The 22,422-nt window shown below is 37.7% G+C and overlaps 2 protein-coding genes across 6 annotated transcripts in view; both read right to left on the reverse strand.

Moving 5' to 3' along the window:
* The window catches only part of LOC127426739 (exocyst complex component 6-like), a 108,294-nt gene extending 105,332 nt beyond the window's left edge, over window positions 1-2,962 (reverse strand). The window contains exon 1 of one of the 2 annotated variants that reach the window (XM_051673730.1): window positions 2,761-2,962. In XM_051673730.1, the coding sequence (XP_051529690.1) occupies window positions 2,761-2,885 (125 nt within the window). In that variant the 5' untranslated portion in view covers window positions 2,886-2,962. The remainder of the gene's footprint in view (window positions 1-2,760) is intronic. The other variant, XM_051673732.1, reaches the window with a different exon arrangement.
* Window positions 2,963-10,331: 7,369 nt separating this feature from the next.
* LOC127426737 (zinc metalloproteinase-disintegrin-like batroxstatin-1) overlaps window positions 10,332-22,422 on the reverse strand; it is a 35,003-nt gene continuing 22,912 nt past the window's right edge. For 3 of the 4 annotated variants that reach the window (XM_051673725.1, XM_051673728.1, XM_051673726.1), the window contains 8 exons: window positions 17,342-17,447; window positions 16,694-16,865; window positions 16,522-16,602; window positions 16,330-16,414; window positions 16,097-16,208; window positions 11,399-11,555; window positions 11,120-11,161; window positions 10,332-10,699 (listed from right to left, as the gene is read on the reverse strand). In XM_051673725.1, coding sequence (XP_051529685.1) covers window positions 10,652-10,699; window positions 11,120-11,161; window positions 11,399-11,555; window positions 16,097-16,208; window positions 16,330-16,414; window positions 16,522-16,602; window positions 16,694-16,865; window positions 17,342-17,447 — 803 coding nt within the window. In that variant the 3' untranslated portion in view covers window positions 10,332-10,651. Of the gene's footprint in view, window positions 10,700-11,119; window positions 11,178-11,398; window positions 11,556-16,096; window positions 16,209-16,329; window positions 16,415-16,521; window positions 16,603-16,693; window positions 16,866-17,341; window positions 17,448-22,422 lie in introns of all 4 variants that reach the window. The other variant, XM_051673727.1, reaches the window with a different exon arrangement.

Below are 22,422 nucleotides of genomic sequence, written 5' to 3' on the forward strand. Positions count from 1 at the left end.
TGCACCCCAAATCATCACAGACTGTGGAAACTTAACACTGGACTTCAAGCAACTTGGGCTATGAGCTTCTCCACCCTTCCTCCAGACTCTAGGACCTTGGTTTCCAAATGAAATACAAAACTTGCTCTCATCTGAAAAGAGGACTTTGGAACACTGGGCAACAGTCCAGTTCTTCTTCTCCTTAGCCCAGGTAAGACGCCTCTGACGTTGTCTGTGGTTCAGGAGTGGCTTAACAAGAGGAATACGACAACTGTAGCCAAATTCCTTGACACATCTGTGTGTGGTGGCTCTTGATGCCTTGACCCCAGCCTCAGTCCATTCCTTGTGAAGTTCACCCAAATTCTTGAATCGATTTTGCTTGACAATCCTCATAAGGCTGCGGTTCTCGGTTGGTTGTGCATCTTTTTCTTCCACACTTTTTCCTTCCACTCAACTTTCTGTTAACATGCTTGGATACAGCACTCTGTGAACAGCCAGCTTCTTTGGCAATGAATATTTGTGGCTTACCCTCCTTGTGAAGGGTGTCAGTGATTGTCTTCTGGACAACTGTCAGATCAGCAGTCTTCCCCATGATTGTGTAGCCTAGTGAACCAAACTGAGAGACCATTTTGAAGGCTCAGGAAACCTTTGCAGGTGTTTTGAGTTGATTAGCTGATTGGCATGTCACCATATTCTAATTTTTTGAGATAGTGAATTGGTGGGTTTTTGTTAAATGTGAGCCAAAATCAACACAATTAAAAGAACCAAAGACTTAAACTACTTCAGTCTGTGTGCATTGAATTTATTTAATACACGAGTTTCACAATTTGAGTTGAATTACTGAAATAAATGAACTTTTCCACGACATTCTAATTTACTGAGATGCACCTGTATATATATCACATGCTACAACATATATATATATATATATATATATATATATTACAGGTTCGTATATGTAATATTTGTGTCCATTTTGGTTTTACACATTTTTTAAAAACATTTAAAGAATTTCAAAAAAAAAAAAAAGATTTTATGACTAAAAATTTCATGTGTAACCATTAATTAAAAGATATTAAAATATTTTCCTTGCACCTTGAGTACATGAGAGTGTACACACCTTAATCATTAATGTAAAAAAATAAAATAAAATCAAGGTAAAATATATATATAGAATTTATTTATTTTTTATTTATTTTTTTACGTTGAAATAGATTCTCCTATCCCGAGAACAGGGATCCTACTCCTTTTGACCAAATAATTTAGTAGACTTTTACTCATTTGTGATTTTTTATTTTGTAAAAAAAAAAAAAAAAAAAAAAATCAAGGTAAAATATACATACATATATATATATATATATATATATATATATATATATATATATATATATATATATATATATATATATTTATTTATTTATTTATTTATTTATTTTATTTTCTTACAATAATCAAGATTTTTTTTTTTTTTTCGAGAATATCAAGAAGTTTTCTCAGGGCAACACCAAATGACACCAATGTTTTTTGTTGTTGTTGCTGTTGTTTTATACCAGTTCACACACATCATGATGTTCTAAAGCAGGGGTGGGGAACCTTTTTCCTATTAAGGGCCATTTGAGTAGTGCTTGCTACATCTGATTGTGGGATATTTAACACATGCATTCCATTACATGCTCACGCACCAAGAAATAAAGTTAAAAAGGTCTTTCTGTTTTACAAAATGTGTTGTTGTTATTAAAAATAATTTATTATTATTATTATTATTATTTACAGTTAATGCAGACTTTCTCTACCCTTGACTAAAGGGGTCATCTCCGTTTTGTGTTTTTTTTGTTTTTTTGTTCAAGTGACAAGAAAATGATCCCCACATGTTGGCCAAACAGCATGCCTTTAACTGGTACACCAAAGTTTTTTAAATAAAACAAAATTGTAAAAAAAAAAAAAAAAAAAGAAAGAACAATAAAATATTATTCTGCACTACTCATGCCAACATTTCTTTTTTGGAGAATTTCAGCTTTTAATCAAACTTTTATTTTTTAGCTGTCTCCGGACGGTTAGGCCTACAACATATAAATGTTTTACTTTAAACCCCATAAACAATATCAAAATGACTTTGAACTCAGTAACTGAAAGTATGTTAATCATAGAAAAGGTGCGTAAATGAGCATCATGTCATTGACCCTATTACTATATTCATATATTTATGATCTTCCAAGGTAACTTGGTTTCCAAAAGTCTAGCTTTTTTTTTCCAATCAAACCTGCGTACCATGATCATCAGGTTTTGCACAAACTTGTGTAGTTGATGCCAGCACGAGTGCACGCTGTCATTAATGCAAAAGGGGGATCGACATACCAAATACATTTTAAAAATGTACTTATAAACAATAAACAATAAAAGATGTCCAAAAACTCACTGTACTACTACATGTCCAAACATGGTAATGCAGAGAGGTTTTTGGTACTTTTTGGTTAGTAGTATTACCTTCATTAATCATTAACAAGCATCGCATAAATCACACAGTAGTTCATGTACATTACAAAATGAATATACATAACAATATCTAGATTAAAGTTAACATTTCTTATTTATTTCTCTGTGTAAATTATGCATAATTTGTTCAGTATTACATAATGTAATATTGTTTGTTAATTTTATTAATAAAAGTTTTATAAAGTGATATGGACATGTAAAGCAAAGAATATGTGTATTTGTAGAAAAAGAGCATACTGTATCCTTAACAAATCACTATTTCTTCCTAGCACACGGTATTCACTCTACCTTAAAGTTGTTCCTAGGGGCAGGTCTACTGATTCAAGTTCTGCAAAAACATTTCCATAGCCCTTTTCTTCTCTGTTGTCTTCTTCTTGGGGACATGTAGGAGACTTAAGGCTGCTGCTGTACATGTCTGTGTCTCTGTGTGTTGAGCTGTGGGAGATCTGTGCCCACAGCAGGACATTCACATACTAATGTCAGCAGAAAACTCAGGAACACTGACAAACCTTGTGATCTCTAGTACTTTGAATCCAACAAAACAGGCACAGTTGCTGTCACGTTAAATATTTCCAAGTTGTGCTTTAGGATTTATTACACCATTGGATTAGGGTCTGTATTTCAAGGCACATGACCTGAGCCACTTTAAAAGACAGGAGTGCAATATTGTAAGGAATGCTTTACAGATGTTTATGTCTTTAGATAACAAAGAATGATCAAAGCAAGAGGCATTTATTTTAAATAAAGATAACACTAGCACACTTTTCAAGCACAATAATACACAAAAAGTTTGCTAGGTTTTAAAAAACAACAGATATAGTGTTCAAAATGATGTATTTGGACACTTTCCGGGTGCCAAACCTCTGTGGAACATGTCCATCTGATAAAGTGCACCTGTGGTTACTCTGCTAGGACACTTGTGTAAACTTCAGGGGAACTGACTTCTTACATCCACCAAAAATTGATTTGGTAATTGCTCAGAAGAGCTAATTTCGAGAAAAGCCCTAGCAGCATTTGTTTGCAGATGGGCAGTGGTTTTATGCTTGCTATGTAATGCAATGACATGCAAAATGTAATTTATTTTTTTTAATCTGGCTTTTTGGGGCAACTGTGTGTCTCAAATATTTCCACTTGGATACTGCTCACGAAAGTTACTTAAAAAAGGAAAGAAAAAAAGGCAGAACTCAAAAGAGAAAGAATGAAATATTTCAGATCAAATCATTTTACCACTACATTTGTTTTACAAACTTACACATATTACAAAACACTGTGTTTTTTGCAAACTGATGTCTTAACATGTGATTTCCTCATTGCTTCACGAAAACAAGAAGAGGTCGTGACCTCACAGGAAGCATCCTTGAACAATGCGATGAACCCTCTCTTCAAAAGTGCTCGCACATGCTTTCATTTATAAGTTGTGCCTTATAAAAAGAGAAAACCTGCATAACTAACTTGTTTTTATGTCTCGTTTTCTATTTGTCTTACTTTTGCAACTTTGGGTTCCCTTTGATTTGACTGATTTGTCTCAAACTCTTCTCAGCATCATCACTTTGGATTTCACTGCCATTGTGTGAGGCAGTGAATATATTGTACAACATATATACTATTTATATTTATACTATAACTATACTGCATTTTTTGACACAGTATGATAGGCTTTGTTTCATATTGTAGCATATTGGCATGGCCTTATTTGGCTGGTGGTGTGACAAGAAGCTGAGCAACAGTAAGTGTAAATTACAAACTCAGACCAATAGAGTTGTTCATTCACAACATTTTTTTATTAAATAAGGAAAAAAAAAGGCAAGCACACCCAAAAACATATAAATGTGGGTACAGAGTTTAAAAATAACACAAAGTACTTTTTATCATTTATTATTTTCTAATAAGGTTTTAAAAGAGAGGTTTTTAATTTATGAGTAAAATAAAGTCTGCGGATAAAATTGCTTGAATAGGCTTACATGTTTTATTCTACAACATAAATTACAGGTAATAACTAACAATAAGGTTGCATTGGCTAATGTTAACATATACAACTTTTTTTTACTATTTTACTCAAAAATCCAAAACTGCTATTCTAAAAAGGCCATTCAAAATTACAGAGGGAACATTTTCACAGACAAGAATGGACAAGCCCTAATTATTACTTTATTCTTTGAGTCAAAGATCTCTTCCCCCTCACTCACAGGATAATTACATTGTTGTGCCTGTGAATCACAATGAATCATCAAGATGGCCAGTGTACGGCCAATATGCTTAAAGGTTAAAGAAAAGTCTCATAAGCTTAAAGTTTTGGGAATGTTGCATTCACTAAATAAAGCATCAGTCATATCCTGTGCAGTTTTATTTGGGTTGATTGATTGACCAAGTGTTTTACATGGGCAGAATGTAGCAGGATGTGAAGCTGTTTTAAGGACTTTTTTTCTACCAGTTCTGACCCTTAAAAATCACTTTCATTGGAACCTAGTGTAGTATGGTTGATTCTCTCATTTTAAATAATATGATATATTATATTTAATATATTTCTTAATATATTGGATACAATAAAACTCACAATTTTTTAAAGAAGGAAATCATATTAGTTTTCTTTTATTACAACTAAGTGAATATAGGGGTTGAATTTTAAATCATTGTACTACTTTATTTTGAGTGATATTGCCATTTTTCAACTTCAGACATGGAAAATCTGGCAATTTATTGAGAAATATTCCAGGACTTTTTTTCTTTCTTTAATCAGAATTTTTCAAACAAAACTGATAATCATTTTATAGGTTTATTCTTGTGTCCTTAATGTCACTTTCCATCCTGTTAGTGTTTTGCATCTCTTTAAATAACAAAAGCCAATGCATTAATGACGTTATCCATCAGGAAGTGATATAATTTTTCTTCTTGTTCACACAAGAAATCAACATGCTGCTTCTGAATATTCATGTATCCTGAAATTGACCTCATTCTGCTGAATTACTGACATAATTCAGTGCCATAAGTGCCATCCTCCATCAAAGATTTTTGCATCAATTCAAATCGTGTTAACCTTTTCCTGTGAAACTACTGATTGTATGTTGCACAAACAATCTCTAAGACACAAGTACTAGCTCCATATTAGAAACCAAGAAGTAATCTCGTTAGCGTAAACAATGGTGCCGATTTGGATGTTGCATTTTCACTCTAAAATTGTATTTTACTTACAGTTATGTTTAGGGTTGGGGTTTTGGTTAAGAAATAGAGTTAATACAGTGTGCATTTCTTTTGATTTTGTTACATCATTTACAACTAAAAATATAACTTTTGGCATCACTTTGTGGACATTTCATCCGTTTACTAATCAAAAACTGCTTTGGCCACTAGGGGCTGTGGTTCGAATTTCGGTAATTACAGACCAATTTCAGCAGCAGAACTTTCAACCTACCGTTACCGAATTCATGAAACCAACAGCACAAACATTAGAAATGATTAGCAATGCATATCTCTATGCATGTTGTTTTGTGGTATTAGTCGGTTTCACTCTGTTAGATAGAAATTGGTGGTTAAAAAGTATCAGCACTCTCCATCCAATAGACACTGTACAGTACAGTACAGTTATGCCACAGGAGCTGTAAAGCTGCCAGAATCAAAATGCTGGGGGGAAAAAAAAATGGAAAAACAAAACAAAACATGGAGAACTATGAGTCAAGGTTATTGAAACAAACTGAAACTGAAAACAAAACTCCAAAAAATAACTTAAAAATAAAAAAAACGTAATTTTCTAACTATTTCATTCCTTCAAAACAAACTAAAATGAAATACAATTTATCAAAGTATTTTCAGTTTTTATTTTTAATACCCTGACTTTTTCATGTTACAACTGCATGACAAAAAGGAAGTCCCACCTTACAAGTAAAAGAGCCAGTCAGCTTTTAGATCCAGTGATCACCTGTCAGTCAACTCGAGAACGTGCATATGCACTAGCTAGACCAACCTGAAAGATAGTGTTTTTTTTTTTGCATGATCTGAGCTAAAGAAGCACAATTTATGATACCATTGTTGGCAAATTTGACTACTGATTTGAAATATGTTTTTTGATCATAATCTTGACCAACTGTTTTGAAGATTTCTAACTTTCCCCCTTTCCCACAGAAACTATCCTTTCATGCTGCTTGTATCCATAGAAAATAGCTGCCCAGGAGCGTTCCCAAGATGGCCGCTATGTTGACTGACTTACTTTGAAAGGGACTTTGAAAGCATGCACAATGAGATGTACAAAGACATGGAAGAACACAGGGCTCAGCTAACAAGGGAGCACGCCAGTAGCTGTGAAAAATTGGAATATTGCAAAAACAAGGCAAATTAGAGGCCTTATGTCCTGGAGTGAATGACAGTTCTAGGAGGCAATACAGCCAATCATTTTGATAACAGGCTTTGCGTCTTTGTTTCAGAATAACCAGAGCAACATTTGAAAAGATATGTGATGATGTTGATGATGTTCTCTGAGCCAGTTGTGTGTTCAGCTTGTTGAGGCACATGACTTTTCTGATGAGCACCTTCTGTAAATTTCTAATAAAGCCATTATCCACCTCAAGTGAGCTTATACGTTTTTTATGCACATTTTGGATATATTATTCAAATCTTGGTGTTTCCATCCTGCATTTTTATGTGATATCGCAAAATGTGGATGGAAACCCAACTAGTGAGATGTGGTCCAGCTTTGATGGTGGACCAGAGAAGTCATCTCACTCATCTCAACTGGTAGGCCAACAGATGTTGACACAGTACTTTAAATGTTTATGTGTAATTTACTAACCTATAGGGGTGTAACGGTATGAGATTTACATGGTAAGTAAGCTTTAAAGGCATTGAATAAAATACAGAGTAAAAAATAAAGATAAGACAATAAAATACCACTAAAAGAATAAAATATATAATGCTGGTAGGCATTATATACCTAAAAGCAAAACAGTTAAGATAACGGAATTAAATAGCTTGAGGAAAGAAAAACGTTCTTAAGGTACTATTTGAGTCATCTGCATATAAACTATCAGGGAGAGAGTTCCACAACTTGGGACCACAGTGACTAAAGGCTGACTCCCCACTTTTCAGCTGTGTTTTAGGTACCACCAGCAAGTTGCAGTTGGATGATCTGAGTAACCTAGCTGTTTTTAGTAATCATAGTGTTAAGGTATGTAGAGACAACACCGTGAAGACATTTAAAGATGATTTAGAGGAACTTGAACTCAATTCAGTAAGACTCAGGTAGCCAGTAAAGCGATTTGAGTGCCAGGGTAATGTGACTCCTCTCCACTAATGTGAGTCTAGTATGAGTCAGGATTCTAGCTGCTGCATTTAAACTCTGCAGATGTTTGATAAAGCTTTTAGGTAAACCAGCCAAAATATTGTTGCACTAATCAAGTCTGGATGTAACAAACACATGGATGAGTTGCTCACTGTCACTGTCAGAAGGGGAGAGAATATCACACACTTTAGAGATGTTGCGAAGGTGGTAATATGCTCTTTTACAGACATTACTGATATAGTTTTTTTAAACTAAGCTCACTGTCAAACGTGATTCCTAAATTCTTGTCATTATTGTTGGCCCTCAGAGGCAAGGAGTCTAAATAAGGCATAATATACTTTGTCTGTGTGTTATTACTGATAACAAGTTCTTCTGTCTTATCTTTGTTTAGTTGCAGAAAGTTCTCCGACATCCACATATTTCTGCTCTCTATGCAGTCCAGCATGAAGTCAATTGATTTGTGAGGGTCTGGTGTATGTAATAAGTAGAGTTGCATATCATCTGCATATTGATGAAAATATATTTTGTATTGATTAATTACAATAGCAAATGGAAGCATATATAAGTAAAATAATAATGGGCCCAGAACTGAGTCTTGGGTAAAACCACAAGATATCACATGACGTCTGGAGGTGTGTCTATATCCATTGCAACATAGTAGTCCCTGCTGCTTAAGTAGGACCTAAACCAGTCTGGGACTTGGCCTGATAAGCTGACCCAGTTCTGCAGTCGGTCAAGCAAAATCTTGTGATCAACAGTGTCAAAGGCAGTGCTGGGGTCTAAGAGAACAAGGATTGACAGGTTACCTGTGTCCTTATTAACTTGCAAATCATTTAGAATCATTAGAAGAGCTGTCTGCGTGCTTTGTTTGGCCCTAAAGCCAGACTGGAATGTTATTGGTAGTTTAAGATTACTGGTGTTAAGATGGACATTACCTTTTCAATTACTTTCCCAATAAAATGGAAGATTAGAGACAGGTTTATAGTTACTGAGCCAAGAAGAATCATGATTCTTGGCTGGAGAATCAAAATTCTTTGTAGGAGGGGCTGACTAACAATACCCAGAATGTCTGGTAACAAGGAGCTCAAAACTGTTCTGAAGAAGTTGGCGGGTAATGGAACAAGGGGGCAGCTAGAAGAGTTCATAAGTGAAATGACCTTTGTAAGTGGGTTAGGGCTGACCACTGAGAAAGTGGAGAGGAGGAATCACTATAGTAGAGATGAGTAATCTAGGATTGTATTTGTGACTCTCAGTTAAACTTGAGAAAGATATTTAATATGTTTAACTTATTTTTATAGATAGCATGGTGAACTGTGTTGTACTCTTCCACTCCCTCTCTGCTTTCCTACAGTCTCTTCTTGCTTTAACAATGGAGGTACTATTTCTCCAGGGGGCTTTAGAGGTCCCAGAGACAGTCTCTGTTTTTAAGGGGGCAACAGAGTTAAAATATTCACACAGCCTGAGACTACAGCTGACCACTAAAATGTCTAAGGAGGATGTTGTAAAAGGAGGGCGAGATGATTTGAGCTCAGTGAAGGTTACAGCAGTATCAGCAGTGAGATAACGCTTAGAGACGGTCCTCTTATCACTCACACTGTTGGTACACACTGACATTTCGGAGAAGACACAACAGTGGCCAAATATGGCAACATCAACGATCTGAGGGTCATTAATAGTTAAACCATATAAAACCACATTATGAAGTGTATGGCCCTGTTAGTGTGTGGGGCAGATACATGCTAAATAAGACCAAAAGAGATCAGTAGCCCTGTGAAGTTGACTGTCAATGGATCAGTGAGTACATCCATTGGAATACTGAAATCTCCAGTAATTAAAGCATATTCAAGTTCCCCCAAATCATCAAGAAAACCTTTATTAAGCCTAGGAGGGTAGTAGATACAGTAAGTTAAATGAGTTTGAGGACCTCTTTAGGCCATCCCTGCTGAAAAGGCCAGCTTATGTTGTGTTTTGGGGATTGGTCCCCCATCAAGGGATGCTGTGTGTGCTGGTGACCCCAGTAGGCTTTTAAACTAGTTTAACCAGCTTTACAAGAAAAATCATGCTGGTCAACAAGCTTCACCAGCTAGGTTTTGCTGTTGAAAAGCATAGCTGTGGTGGTCCACCAGCTAGACCAGCACTAACCAGAATAAGCCAGTCTAGACCAGCTTGGTAATTGCATGCTACTTAAGCTGGTCTTTGTAGCGGGGTTGCCACCAAGTAGTGCAACTGACCAGAATATTCTGTAAAGTAGCATGGTTACCTACATACCAGACATGCTCACAGGCTGGAACTGTTGAATCTGTGGTGGGAGAGGGAGAAGATCCCATGCATAGCATACATCAAATTGCCTAGTTAGTGTTAAATATTGATTCTGTGTATATATATGTTTTGCTGACAAATTTGTAGTGTAGGAAGCAAATTTTATTTTGAAATACAGTATCCTTAAGACTTTTTGTGCTTTAACTAAAAATAAGATCTTTGTCTTTACTTAATGAGATTCAGTTATCACTAAATAACAAATATGTCAAAATAGAAATGAAACTACTAATGCTTTCAAGTCCAGTTAGGTAGGTAAAACTAAGGCATGTAATGAATTTAAAAAACAACTTTTATTAAGTATAAAATATATACATATCTATACAATAATCTATATAATAATAAATTAAACTCATTATAAAGCAGTTTGGTCTGTTGATAAATTTCCCAACCACATATTCAGATTTTATACAATGATATTTCTTGCAGCTGACATTTAACAGACAAATGAATTCAAGCATTGTAATGCATTGGCATTGTTTTAAAGGCATGGCTTAAACAGGCACTGTGTGATTCAGCTACCCACAGAGTATAAAAGTGAACAAGCAGGACTGTAATTTGTTGAAATGAGTCAGATGATGATTTCACATGCGGTCATCTTCTTGGAATGGTGGGGGGTCGTAGCGGGATCTTCACTGTCACCTGCAAAATGAAAACACTACTTTACTAATGGGTGAACTTGAGATTTCTGTGCAGCTATTCTGATTAACTAATACTGTGGTGCTCCAAAACACACACAGGATATTTATGTGTGGTGTTACGTTTATCATATCAAAGAAGAGCTGGGTGATACAGCTAAAAATATATCTCTAAAACTGTACATCCGTAAACACACTTAGTTTTTGATACTGTGAACATTGATATTTAAAAAAAAAATTTTCATACAAAAATGTGTTACACGTGTTACTTATAAAAAAATATATAAACACTAATGAGATCATGCAGACTTTCAAACAATGAAGTGAGAAAATGTTTTTGAAGGTGCTCTGAAATGTCATAAAAGGCATTTGTTTTGACTAACAACAACAAAAAAGACCAATCGATATAAAATAGATATCTTACCTGTGGAGCCTGTTGTAGCTGTGGTGGTGACTGTTTAGAGGGCTGTAAGCAAAGAATACAAAAAAAAAAAAATATATATATATATATATAAAAATATTTATGTTTTCAGCAGAGAGACAAAAAGACTTGCCTGTTTAATGTATGTACTGAAAAGTTATTATGGGTGAAACTACAACAATTTAAGCCTAAACTCTAATCCTAAATGTTCAAAATTCATATTTTATTCCAAACACTATCATTGTATTAAATAGGCAACATTATTATGAATGTTCTTCATACTGGGGGATCAGGATGGGTTGGAGCCACTCTAGTGGTCAGAGGGAGGCAGGGTTGAGTTACGGTGGTCTCCATGAATATGGGCAAGCTGATCTGAGGGCGGTCCCTCTTAGCAGTGCTTTTTTCATAAAGAAGGGTCTGTCCTGAAGATGAAGTTTTCCTGTAAACAAGCAGATACATGTGAAATGGTCAGAGTAGTAATTATTTATATTACATTGTAAAAACACTCCTTTTCAAAGACATGGTTCCCACAGAATTTGACTAATGAATTTCCATGACTTTCTTGTAATTTATTAATATTTTATTTTATTTTATAGAGACTGCACTCACAAAAAGTAATTCCTAGCCAATTAAAGCTGAAGTGTGTAACTTTTTCTGTGTGATTTTTTTTTCTCCTATCACAGCTAAATATGCAGAGAAAACTATAAGTAAACCATTTTCTCAAAAACTTTAAACACTGTGGCTCTGTGGTGCTATAAAAATTCCTCTGTTTGTTTTGAGTGACCTGTCCAGTCCAACACCACAATGTTAGCTTAACCAGTGGTGTGAGTTGGGGGTGGGACTATCGGTTTATTCGATCAACAGCAGATGGAAGTTTATTCGGAAAGCTGTTTAAAGCTGTGCAAGGTTTATTATTGCAATCCAGTTGGTTGCACTAGTGGTGCAGAAATTACACACTTCACCTTGAAATATTTTAGAGCTGAAAATAACTAGAAAATGTTATATTAAATGTCCATGACATTACCATGGCTTTTTAGACTTTGTCAAATGATGTTAAAAAATGGTGTGGCAATGTCACTGACGTCAAAAAGTCCATTGGTTCTCATGTGTGTACTAGTGTGTGTGTGCCACTAAAAAATAAGAGCCTGATTTCATAAAAATTATGTGACTGTGGCGACACATTGCAAAATGATATTACGGCAGTTCCGCAGTTAAATGCCCACTGTGTGGTGCCAAAATTCAAGTTAAGCTCAAGCAGCATTTGTGGCATAATGTTGATTACCACAAAAAATTGCCTATTTCTAGTCATCCCACCTTTTCTTTTTTAAATAAATAAAATGAAAAAATAGAGGTTAAAGTGAGGCACTTACAATGGAATCTTATCATTTTATAAAAGCACTTACATTAATTCTTCTGTTAACACTTGTGTATTATTTGAGCTGAAAAGCTGTTTAAATTGTAATTTTTATGGCCGTTTTAGGGTTTCTGGCATTATGTTGTCATGGCAACAAAGTTGTAAAATTGGATGTAACTGTACACAGAAAAGGTTAGCATGTGATTTTTTTATTTTCTTATTTGGAATGCCCAATTCCCAATGCACTCTAAGTCCTTGTGGTGGCGTAGTGATTCGCCTCAATCAGGGTGGCGGAGGACGAATCTCAGTTGCCTCCGAGTCTGAGACCGTCAATCCGCGCATCTTATCACGTGGCTTGTTGAGCGCGTTACCACAGAGACATAGTGCGTGTGGAGGCTTCACGCTATTCTCTGCGGTATCCACGCACAACTAACCAGGCGCCCCACCAGGAGCGAGAACCACATTATAGAGACCACAAAGAGGTTACCCCATGTGACTCTACCCTCCCTAGCAACCGGGCCAATTTGGTTGCTTAGGAGACCTGGCTGGAGTCAAGCACGTGTGTAGCAGGGTGGAGGGCAGGGCCCGGCCCCTAATAAGGCTGATTAAGCCCGAGAGGGATAAGGCCGACCGGAGACGGCAATGTGTCAGAGACACAGAGTTATGGACAGCTGTCCGACACCTGTGTGTGTTTGTCTTTTTGGTTCAGTTTATAATTAAACTATTATTTATATTATCAAGCCGATTCTTGCCTCCTCCTTTCCACTGATGTGTTACACTGGTGCCGAAACCCGGGAAAGAGGAGGGATGCGCCGTAGTACAGTCCTCTACTATCCACCCCAACGGAGCAGCCGCGGCCATCCACCAGGGGATAGAGGAGCCCGGCCGCCTGAGAGCGGAGGAACGGCCGCTGATCGTGAGGGGAGGAGGGGCTCCTAACCAACCGCCTGGGGCGGTCAGGGCTGCTGCCAGGGGCGGAGGAGACCCCTACCAGCCGCTGAAATGCGGCGGGGTCTGTGACCACCGACCGTGACCGGGAAGGGGCTCCAGGCTGACCGCCTGGAGTGGGAAAACCGCTGCCAGGGGCAAGGGAGACCCCTTTTGTCCACCAAAAACGCGGTGGGGCATTCCGTCCATCAGGAGCAGGAGGACTGCCTCCGATCCGCCCGGGGAGGCGCGGCTGTTGTCCACGAGAGGGTGGAGGAGTGGCCGAGGACCAAGCTACGGCGTATCAGGGAACCGATAAGTAAAATTTTTTTTTTTTTCTCGTCTCTCTCTCTCCTCCTCTCTCTCTCCCGCTGCCACTCAGCATTGGCCTTTCCCTCTCTTTTTAAATATTATTTATATTATCTTAAGTTGGTACCGGCACCGTTACGATGTGTATGTACCGTGTTTTTTTGTTACTGTTTCCCTCCCCTTGTCCCCTCCCTCATCCAGGTAGGCGGGGATGACCTGCAGGCCCAGGGAAAGAGGAGGGGGATGTACGTCATGCCGGGGGCTCCCCGGCCTGAGAGAACGAGGGAGGAATATAGCAGGGCGGAGGGCGGGGCCGGGTCGTGATTCCTCACACCCGGCCCTAATAAGGCTGATTAAGCCCGAGAGGGATAAGGCCGACCGGAGACGGCAATGTCTCAGAGAGACAATGTCTCAGAGCTGTCCGACACCTGTGGGTGTTTGTCTTTTTGGTTCAGTTTATAATTAAACTATTATTTATATTATCAAGCCAGTTCTCGTCTCCTCCTTTCCATGAATGTGTTACACTGGTGCCGAAAAGACAAACACCCACAGGTGTCGGACAGCTGTCCGTAACTCTCTCTCTCTCGCACTGCCATCTCCAGTCGGCCTTTATCCCTCTAGGGCTAATCAGCCTGATTAGGAGCTGGGTGTGTAGAATCACGACCCGGCCCCGCCCTCCGCCCTGCCACAATGTGATTTGTTTTTCTTCTTCACAATAAAAACATGTTAACACATATACTGTCTATGTCTTTTAGCTTTACTTTTAAAACAGTCAATTAAAATGTTTACGGACTGGCCACATTCACTTCCAAGTGCCTCATTTTCCCATTTTTGTGGTAATCAACATTATGCTGCAAATGCTGTCGATTGAGCTTAACTAGTATTGAATCCCGAATATTCCTTTAAGGTTAATGCCCTATCGAGCTCAAAATCAACAAAACCTACCTCCCAACCCAAAACCTTAAACCTAACCGTTTGTGTCATAAAAAGCAGATGAAAGCAGATTTTAAATGAAAAACACAATTGCTGAAACAACAATGTCATTTTCTGGTGCTTCTATGCACTGAATAAATTTTTTTGTGAGTTTACAGTAAATTCCTGGCTACTAGTTGCATGACTTTCACAGTATATTTTACAATAGTATTTCTACAATTTAAATTAAAATATAACTTTATACTGTGACTTTGCATTGAACAGTGCCATAAAATTACTGAAATGTAGTAGTGCTGTATTGTAGAATCACAATTATCAATCTTTTTTAACCTGAAATGATTGTTAATTGTTACCATTGTTGAGTTCTGTATGCTGAGTGTTGATACCTGTTCATATCTGTGTGCCTACTCTACTAAAAGTTTGTGCGATAACAGATCAATCATATCACAGCATGGCATTGCAAGCAACACTACCTCATCGTTTAATTACAACTATGCATTTTTCCTTACAAATGCACCATCTAGTGTCGACTATACATCTTGATCAAACTAATTTTCTCCCTGCAGCACAGTGCAAAGTATAATGTTCATAAAACACTATTGCATCAGCTAGAAGAAAATATATTAACTTCAAAAAGTCAAAGTTTGCATCCAAAGGAAACACTGAACACCATATGGTGACTTCAAACAAAACACTATTGTCCCACAATGTAGTACGACACTACGATACAATGTAGTATGATTTTTTTACAGTAATTTGTTGTGTTGTGACAGAAAATAACCTAGCCTACATTGATTTTACAGTAAAAATGCTCAAAGCAGTATTTTATTGTAAGAAATTACTGTTAAATCTGGCAATTTTTTAACAGCGTGACTCTTTCAGCTCACGTGTCAACTCGCATGCTCTTCAGGACTCATACCCCGGTTCTTTGCATTGCAAGTGCACTCTATCAGTTGAGCTACTGCGTGCAATTTGATCGTGCTACACAGGCTTATAAATGTTGTTTATGTAATGCAAATGTTAATCGCCTTACAAGTCATGCGCTATAGTAAAAGTGTTTAAAATTGTTAAAGTTGTGTGAGAAACAGGGCGAAAGGTTAGTGCTACGAACTCATAATCTGCCTTTTTACTTGTGATTTGTGTGAAAGGGAATAGAAGACATTGTTGTAGCACTTCTAGTGTTCATTTCACCAGGAGACTGTCACAGTTAGTACAACGAGGCAGGTAAAAATCATTTAGCAAAAATGTAGGCATAGTGACATGTTCCTATGAGACCATGTTGAAAAAAATAACAACATACAGGTTTAGAACGTCACAGAGGTGACAAAATTACAGAATTTCCCTTTTTGGGTGAATTGTCCCTTGTCATCTCCATGACTTTTCCAGTTCCCATTTTTAACATCCACCAATTCTGCACTCAGTGTTGCATGACAAATTGGGCAAATCCAACAACTCACGTCTGGTGCCTGATGACTTTTCTCTTTTTACAATAAACCACTACTCCAATTATTACAGCAAGCAGAACAATTGCAAGTGCTGCTAAGATGCCAATAGTCTTAGCTGCTCCTCCTAAAACATTGGAAATAAGAGAAGAATTTGTCAAAATAATAGGTTACTATAGGTTTAGCACATTTATCACATAAGAAAAAAAAAACAAAAAAATAAACTGAGCAATCTTGTGTTTGCTTACCGGAAGGCAATTCTGAATATTTGACATCACAGTATGGAGGGGCCCAACCAGCATAACAGTGGCATTGTTTTTTCTGATTACAAATCTGCAAAAATGATGAATAATAAAATTCCAACCATGGCTTTTTCATGTTATGAAATCTAAATCTGCCATTTTATCGTTGGTTGAAATGAAATGGAGATTTGTTCTCACCCCTCTACCATTGCATTTTAATGAGCAGTCTTCATTACTGCCATAAACTTTCAGGTCTTGGCACATATAATCAAAGCAAACCTGTTGAAATATACCCAAAACTTTTCATATTTGTTCCTGTGAGTCAGAAATACCAGCAGTGACAGTCTAAACAGCATTCTCACATGCTTACCTTATTGTGTCCACATTTTGTGCCAGTGGGCACCATGCTGAGGATGTCATCCTCTGACTGGTCTCCGGCTATGTTGCATATTTGTCCCATGCCTGTTATTATGACAGCTTTCTGACCTGTAATGGGGTAGTTATTTCCTCCAAAGCAAAATATCTTTCCACAAAACATGTTTCTGGATGAGGAAAAAAAGGCAAGATATGTCAGCATAGCTATACCAAATGTATCCAGGGTGATCTTATTTGTATTCATAGATATTCGTGAAGAACATGTACACATACATTTTGAAATGTACAATAAATGTACGTTTTAATGTATGTACAGCATCTAAAACGTAAACCCTTGTATGTACAACTTTACAAATTTACAAATTCAATAATCTATGAACCTCAAAGTATTTGTGTAACCATCATATGTCTCTGAAGTTGTCCAATCATAAAAGTGGTCGTGTTTTAGATGCTGGCAATACATTGATATTGCATGTTTCAGTGTCTATCCAAACATCCGAAAATGTACACGTGAGAACCACACTTTAAATATGAATACCTATGAATACTAATGAGATCACATTGGTGTATGACAAACACTGATGTTGGAAGAAGTTCATTTGTGAGCTATTTTCAGAAATTAGATGTAAAAATTTGAACGTACTCTTTTGTACAGGCTCTGTAGCCATCTTTGTTGTTCTTTCCACAGTGAGAATCATTTCTTCCGATTGTGTTTTGATTAAAACATATTTTAGAAGCCACTTTGGCACCTAATGAAATAATCAGAGAAAGAAACAATTGAAACATATTGTGTTAATATGAGCCATTATCGACTGGCAGGATACTAAAATATCCAGACTGATCGCACTGTGAATTTGGCAACAGTAGGTCGAAAGTTCTTCCCCTGAAATCGGCCTGTGGATATTGAAATTGAAACCACTGCCCCCAGTGTCCACATCTAAAAGTGTTGTTAAAAGTATGAACATACTGTTTCTGGGTGAAATGTCTACAAAGTGGTGCCAAAAGTGAGTTGTATTTTTTGTTGTAGATGATATAGAGTCAACAGGAGTGCATATTTTATTAACTCTCCCCCTAACCTGAACCCAACCCTAAACCTAACTGTCAGTGGAGAAAATATTTAATTATAGAGCAAAAATGCAACCTCAGAATCATGCTCACCATTGTTTATGTGAATGTGATTACTTCCTGTTTTTCTAGAACCCCTGTCTCAGAGGTTTCTCACAAAACCGGCTTTCATTAGCGCTAGAGGGAAGGTGATCACTAGGGATGTCCCTATACTATTTATTTTCAGAGAGAGTCTGTGTATGTTTTTTTTTTTTTTTTGGTACTCGCCATACCAATAACTATTTTTAATTGTGCTTTTCTGAATTCCATATCAAAAGTTTAAATAAACTTTTTAATCAAAATGGTGTCTAAATAAAATAATTACTTAAAACTTTAACCAAATGAAAACATAACCTTTCATTTTCAACATAATATTGTATTATTGTAAAAGTGCTTTTATACAGAACCTCACAGTCTAACCCTAACAATCCAAAATACAATACTGGAGTTATTTTTGTCAAATAAAGTGTCGCATAAAAGAGCATCACTGATGTGAGATATTGCTCAAATATAATACAATTACTATTGATTTATTATTATTAGTAGTAGTAGTAATAGTATTACACTGAATAATACATAATATACGCAACTATACAGTAGTGATTTACAGTATTTCTGTGATAAATTGTTTTTCATTTAAATTGTGCTTTTATTTTGGTTGAAGCTTTTATTTGAGTAAAGCCCTTTCCGTTTCTGTGTAGCTTCTCACTTCTTGAGAAGCAGGTCACTACGTGACCTAATGTGATTATTAAACTGCAAAAGGCTGCGATTTAACTAAATAAATATGTTGTCATCATTAAATGTGGCCACACTAGAATGATAAAGCATTAATTAAACACATGGGGCACTATTTTCATTAGCCCGCAAAGCACAGTGCTAGCTCAAAGACTGTGTGTTACGTCTTATCCAATTTTCATGAGAGTGCTAATATTAGTGCAATTTTCATGCCAGTGGGCATGGGTGGGATTTTTATGAAATGAAGTGCTTTTATACAGAACCTCACAGTCTAACCCTAACAATCCAAAATACAACTACAATTAATTTTTAAATACAATTGCAGTTATTATTTTTTATTATCTAATTTGTAATGGTATTTTTCCACCTGTTGTCATAATGATTTTTAAGTCAGTGCAAAAGGGGCTGGTGAAAGAAGTTGGAGAGGCTAAAATGTTTTTATTTGTCTGACTTTTTTGACCACTTTGTTATTTTGATTATATTTTCATTTTGTTTGAAGTAGAATTCGAATTTAGGAATATTTTTTGTTTAATTTTGACATGTTTCATCAAATGAATATCATTTTTCAAAATCAAAATCGACCGGTAGAAGTGAAGTGCATGCATGCATGCGTGCAAAAAAACAATTAGCCCTTGATCAACAGCCTAACCTGGAAGGCAATTAACAATCACTGTTAATACTAGCCATGATTTGTGTGTCACTTGATTAATATGATTAATAATGCTTACATTCTCTATAATTTAATGGAGCCTACATCCAAATCCTGAACCACATTTTCCATGCTGTTTTTGTTTATATTGCTGGTGCTTTGACAGGGATTGGACTATATAATAGGATGCAGAAGAACAATAAATGGACAAGAACCTCAGAATTAAACAGCATTTGACCCAGTCCATTAGCATTGTGCCAAACCCACTTGCGCAGACTTAGCGCCTGCTTGCACAAAAATACCAAAACTTCATGGCTGTGCGCATTGACTGCGCTTATGACTCATGTCATAGAGCTGTGCTTAACGCTAGTGCTCTTAAAAAAGGCCCCCTAATGCATGGCTTTGCTCTTAATTTTGATGCATTGGTGCTAAAAATGCTTCCTGCCTTCACTAGTAAGTGGAGAGAAAGAAATATGAAATTGCAAAACGGGTCCGTTTTTTCTGTGTAAAATAATTCGAACTCACATCACATTGTATTTTATGATTTCTGACCTTGTACGTACGAACTTCCTTGAATGGACAATATGTGCACAACACAGCATCCACTCATTCACAAGCCCTCACATCTGAAGTTTGAAAATCACACTAGGACGTAGCGTGATTTTAATATGTAAGCTAAATGTTTACGGAATGACATTCGTACATCAGATGGTATCGTTTTTGGTATTGGAGCATTTTTACAAGCATGAGTACAAGAACATGAACGTGGTTTCTGACCCGATTCCGATACCAAGTATATCACATCTGAATTGAGGTAAAAATGTCTGTAGGGGTATGGTGCTTATCAATAATATGGCAGAATGGGGTCAATGTCAGGGTCCATGAACTTTTGAAAGTTCAACAACCACCACAACAACAGCAAACAATTGCGTGAGGGATTCACATCAATCTCAAAACCTCTGCTGCCCAAGAACCACCAGCAAGAGAACATCAATAACAATTGCGGTAAGTCATGGTATTCGCACGTTATCGCTTCCTGCATTACATGCAACATGTTTACTATAGCTTCTTCCATCAGCAGTGGGGTATTTACATGTGATAAATGTAAGGAATTAGGTTGACGGAGAAGGTTAATGAGTTATAGACATGCATCCGAACACTAGTGGAAGTCAGTGAGAAAGAGAGGACAGTAGATACTGTTTTGGATGTGGGTAGTCTAGCGAGCGACACACAGACTTTGTGGCTGTAGAGCCCCCGCTGCAGGGCGTTTGGGTGACGTCTTGGCAGCATACTTGTTCAGCAAGGTGACACAACTCTCCCATTCCAGTTAGGATTTCCAATCGATTCTCCCCACTCAGTGATGCACCCACTGAGAATCATGTTGAAAGAGCCCTTGTAATAGGTGATTCTATTGTAAGGAACGTGGAAATAGAGGCTCCAGCCACTATTGTTAATTGCATTTCGGGGGACTCAGGCATCTGACATCAGATCAAATTTACAAGTGCTGGCAAATGCTAAACGAAGATTTTCTACAATTGTTATTCATGTCGGCACTAATGATGTCCAGCTTCGCCAGTCGGAGATCACTACAGATAATGTTAAAAAGGTGTGTGAACTTGCAAAAACGATGTCAGACTCTATAATATGCTCTGGCCCCCTCCCTGCTCGTCATGGTGATGAGGTTTATAGTACATTAGTGTTACTGAATGGCTGGATGTCTGAGTGGTGTCCGGAGAATAGCATAGGAATTATAGACAATTGGAAGAGTTTTTGGGGTAGACCTGACCTGCTAAAAAGAGATGGACTCCATCCCTCCAGGGAAGGTGCCGCTCTCCTCTCTAGTAATTTAGCTCATAGTCTTAATAGTGATAGTATCTGACTAGCTGGGGCCCAGGTCAGGAAGCAAACAGAATGGCTTAACCATCAGTTTGTAAGCTGCATTGAGATATCACACGTCACATCTACAACACTATAACCTCCTCGTGGTCGCTATAATGTGGTTCGCTCTCAGTGGGGCGCGTGGTGAGTTGTGCGTGGATGCTGCGATGGATGACGTGAAACCTCCACACACGCTATGTCTCCGCGGTAACGCGCTCAACAAACCACGTGATAAAATGCACAGGTTGATGGTCTCAGAGGTGGAGGCAACTGAGATTCGTCCTCCACCACCCAGATTGAGGCGGGTCACTACGCCACCATGAGGACAGAGTGCACTGGGAATTGGGCATTCCAAATTGGGGAGAAAAAGTCGAGAAAATAAAAAAATAAAAAAATACTGTCTTCTCTAGTACTCTTGACAGTGAATTCCACCCCCCCCCCCCCCCCCCACCCCCCGAATAAAGAAAATTAAAGAAAAAAGCCCCACACCATGGTACAATGATCACACTCATGCAGCTCAGAAAATGGAGCACAAGTGGAAGAATACAAAATTAGAGGTATTTCGCAGTGCATGGAAGGATAGTGTCCGTAGCTACAGACAAGCACTAAAATCTCCCAGGGCAGCGCATTTTTAGCAAACTCATAGAAAATAACCACGATGTTAAAAACTGTCCCTTGAGCCAATAGGTGATGAGCACTTTTCCGAGATTTGCCTTGTTGTTGGGAGTTGTAGACGATCAACTGGTGAGGATTCTCCGAGTTGTGTGGGAGGTAAATCTTGGCCAGGGTACCATTTCGGGTCAATTAGGTACGGGACACATCATCAGTAGTGTGCCCTTTCATCATTGGGTGTTTCGGCCTTTCAACACTATACACCCTCCACAAGGGTGGCCTGCTGCAGGATGATCAGTCCACGAATCGTTGGTGATGGAAGCATGTCATACATTTCTCTGATGATAAAGCTAATCTTGTTTGCTTCTATTTCCCATAGCTCCCTCCAGCTGATCTTTCTCCTCTCCACACCTTCCCACCGCATCCATTGTCCCTGCTTTGCAAGAGAGACAGCCTTCACTCTTCTCACAACCTCCTCCTGTTTACGCACCTCCTCGACCACCAGTGTTCTCCGGTCTGATGTTGTAGCCTTTTGCCAGGTTGGTTCACTTGCTTTCAGGCCAAAACCTCCTCTTCCCTGCTGGACCTACCCCACAATGTCTTTTAGCTTCAGGGCTGATGTAGCTTGCTGCAATGCATCGGATGGTGTCCACTTCCGCCCAGTTACTAGGGGCAGTGCAGCAGTACTGATGGTCTTGTCTCTGGAGTCCTTCAGTGTCAACTGTAGTCTTACTTTAGAACACTTG

The sequence above is a fragment of the Myxocyprinus asiaticus genome, chromosome 36, assembly GCF_019703515.2.
Source record: "Myxocyprinus asiaticus isolate MX2 ecotype Aquarium Trade chromosome 36, UBuf_Myxa_2, whole genome shotgun sequence".
Taxonomy (NCBI): domain Eukaryota; kingdom Metazoa; phylum Chordata; class Actinopteri; order Cypriniformes; family Catostomidae; genus Myxocyprinus; species Myxocyprinus asiaticus.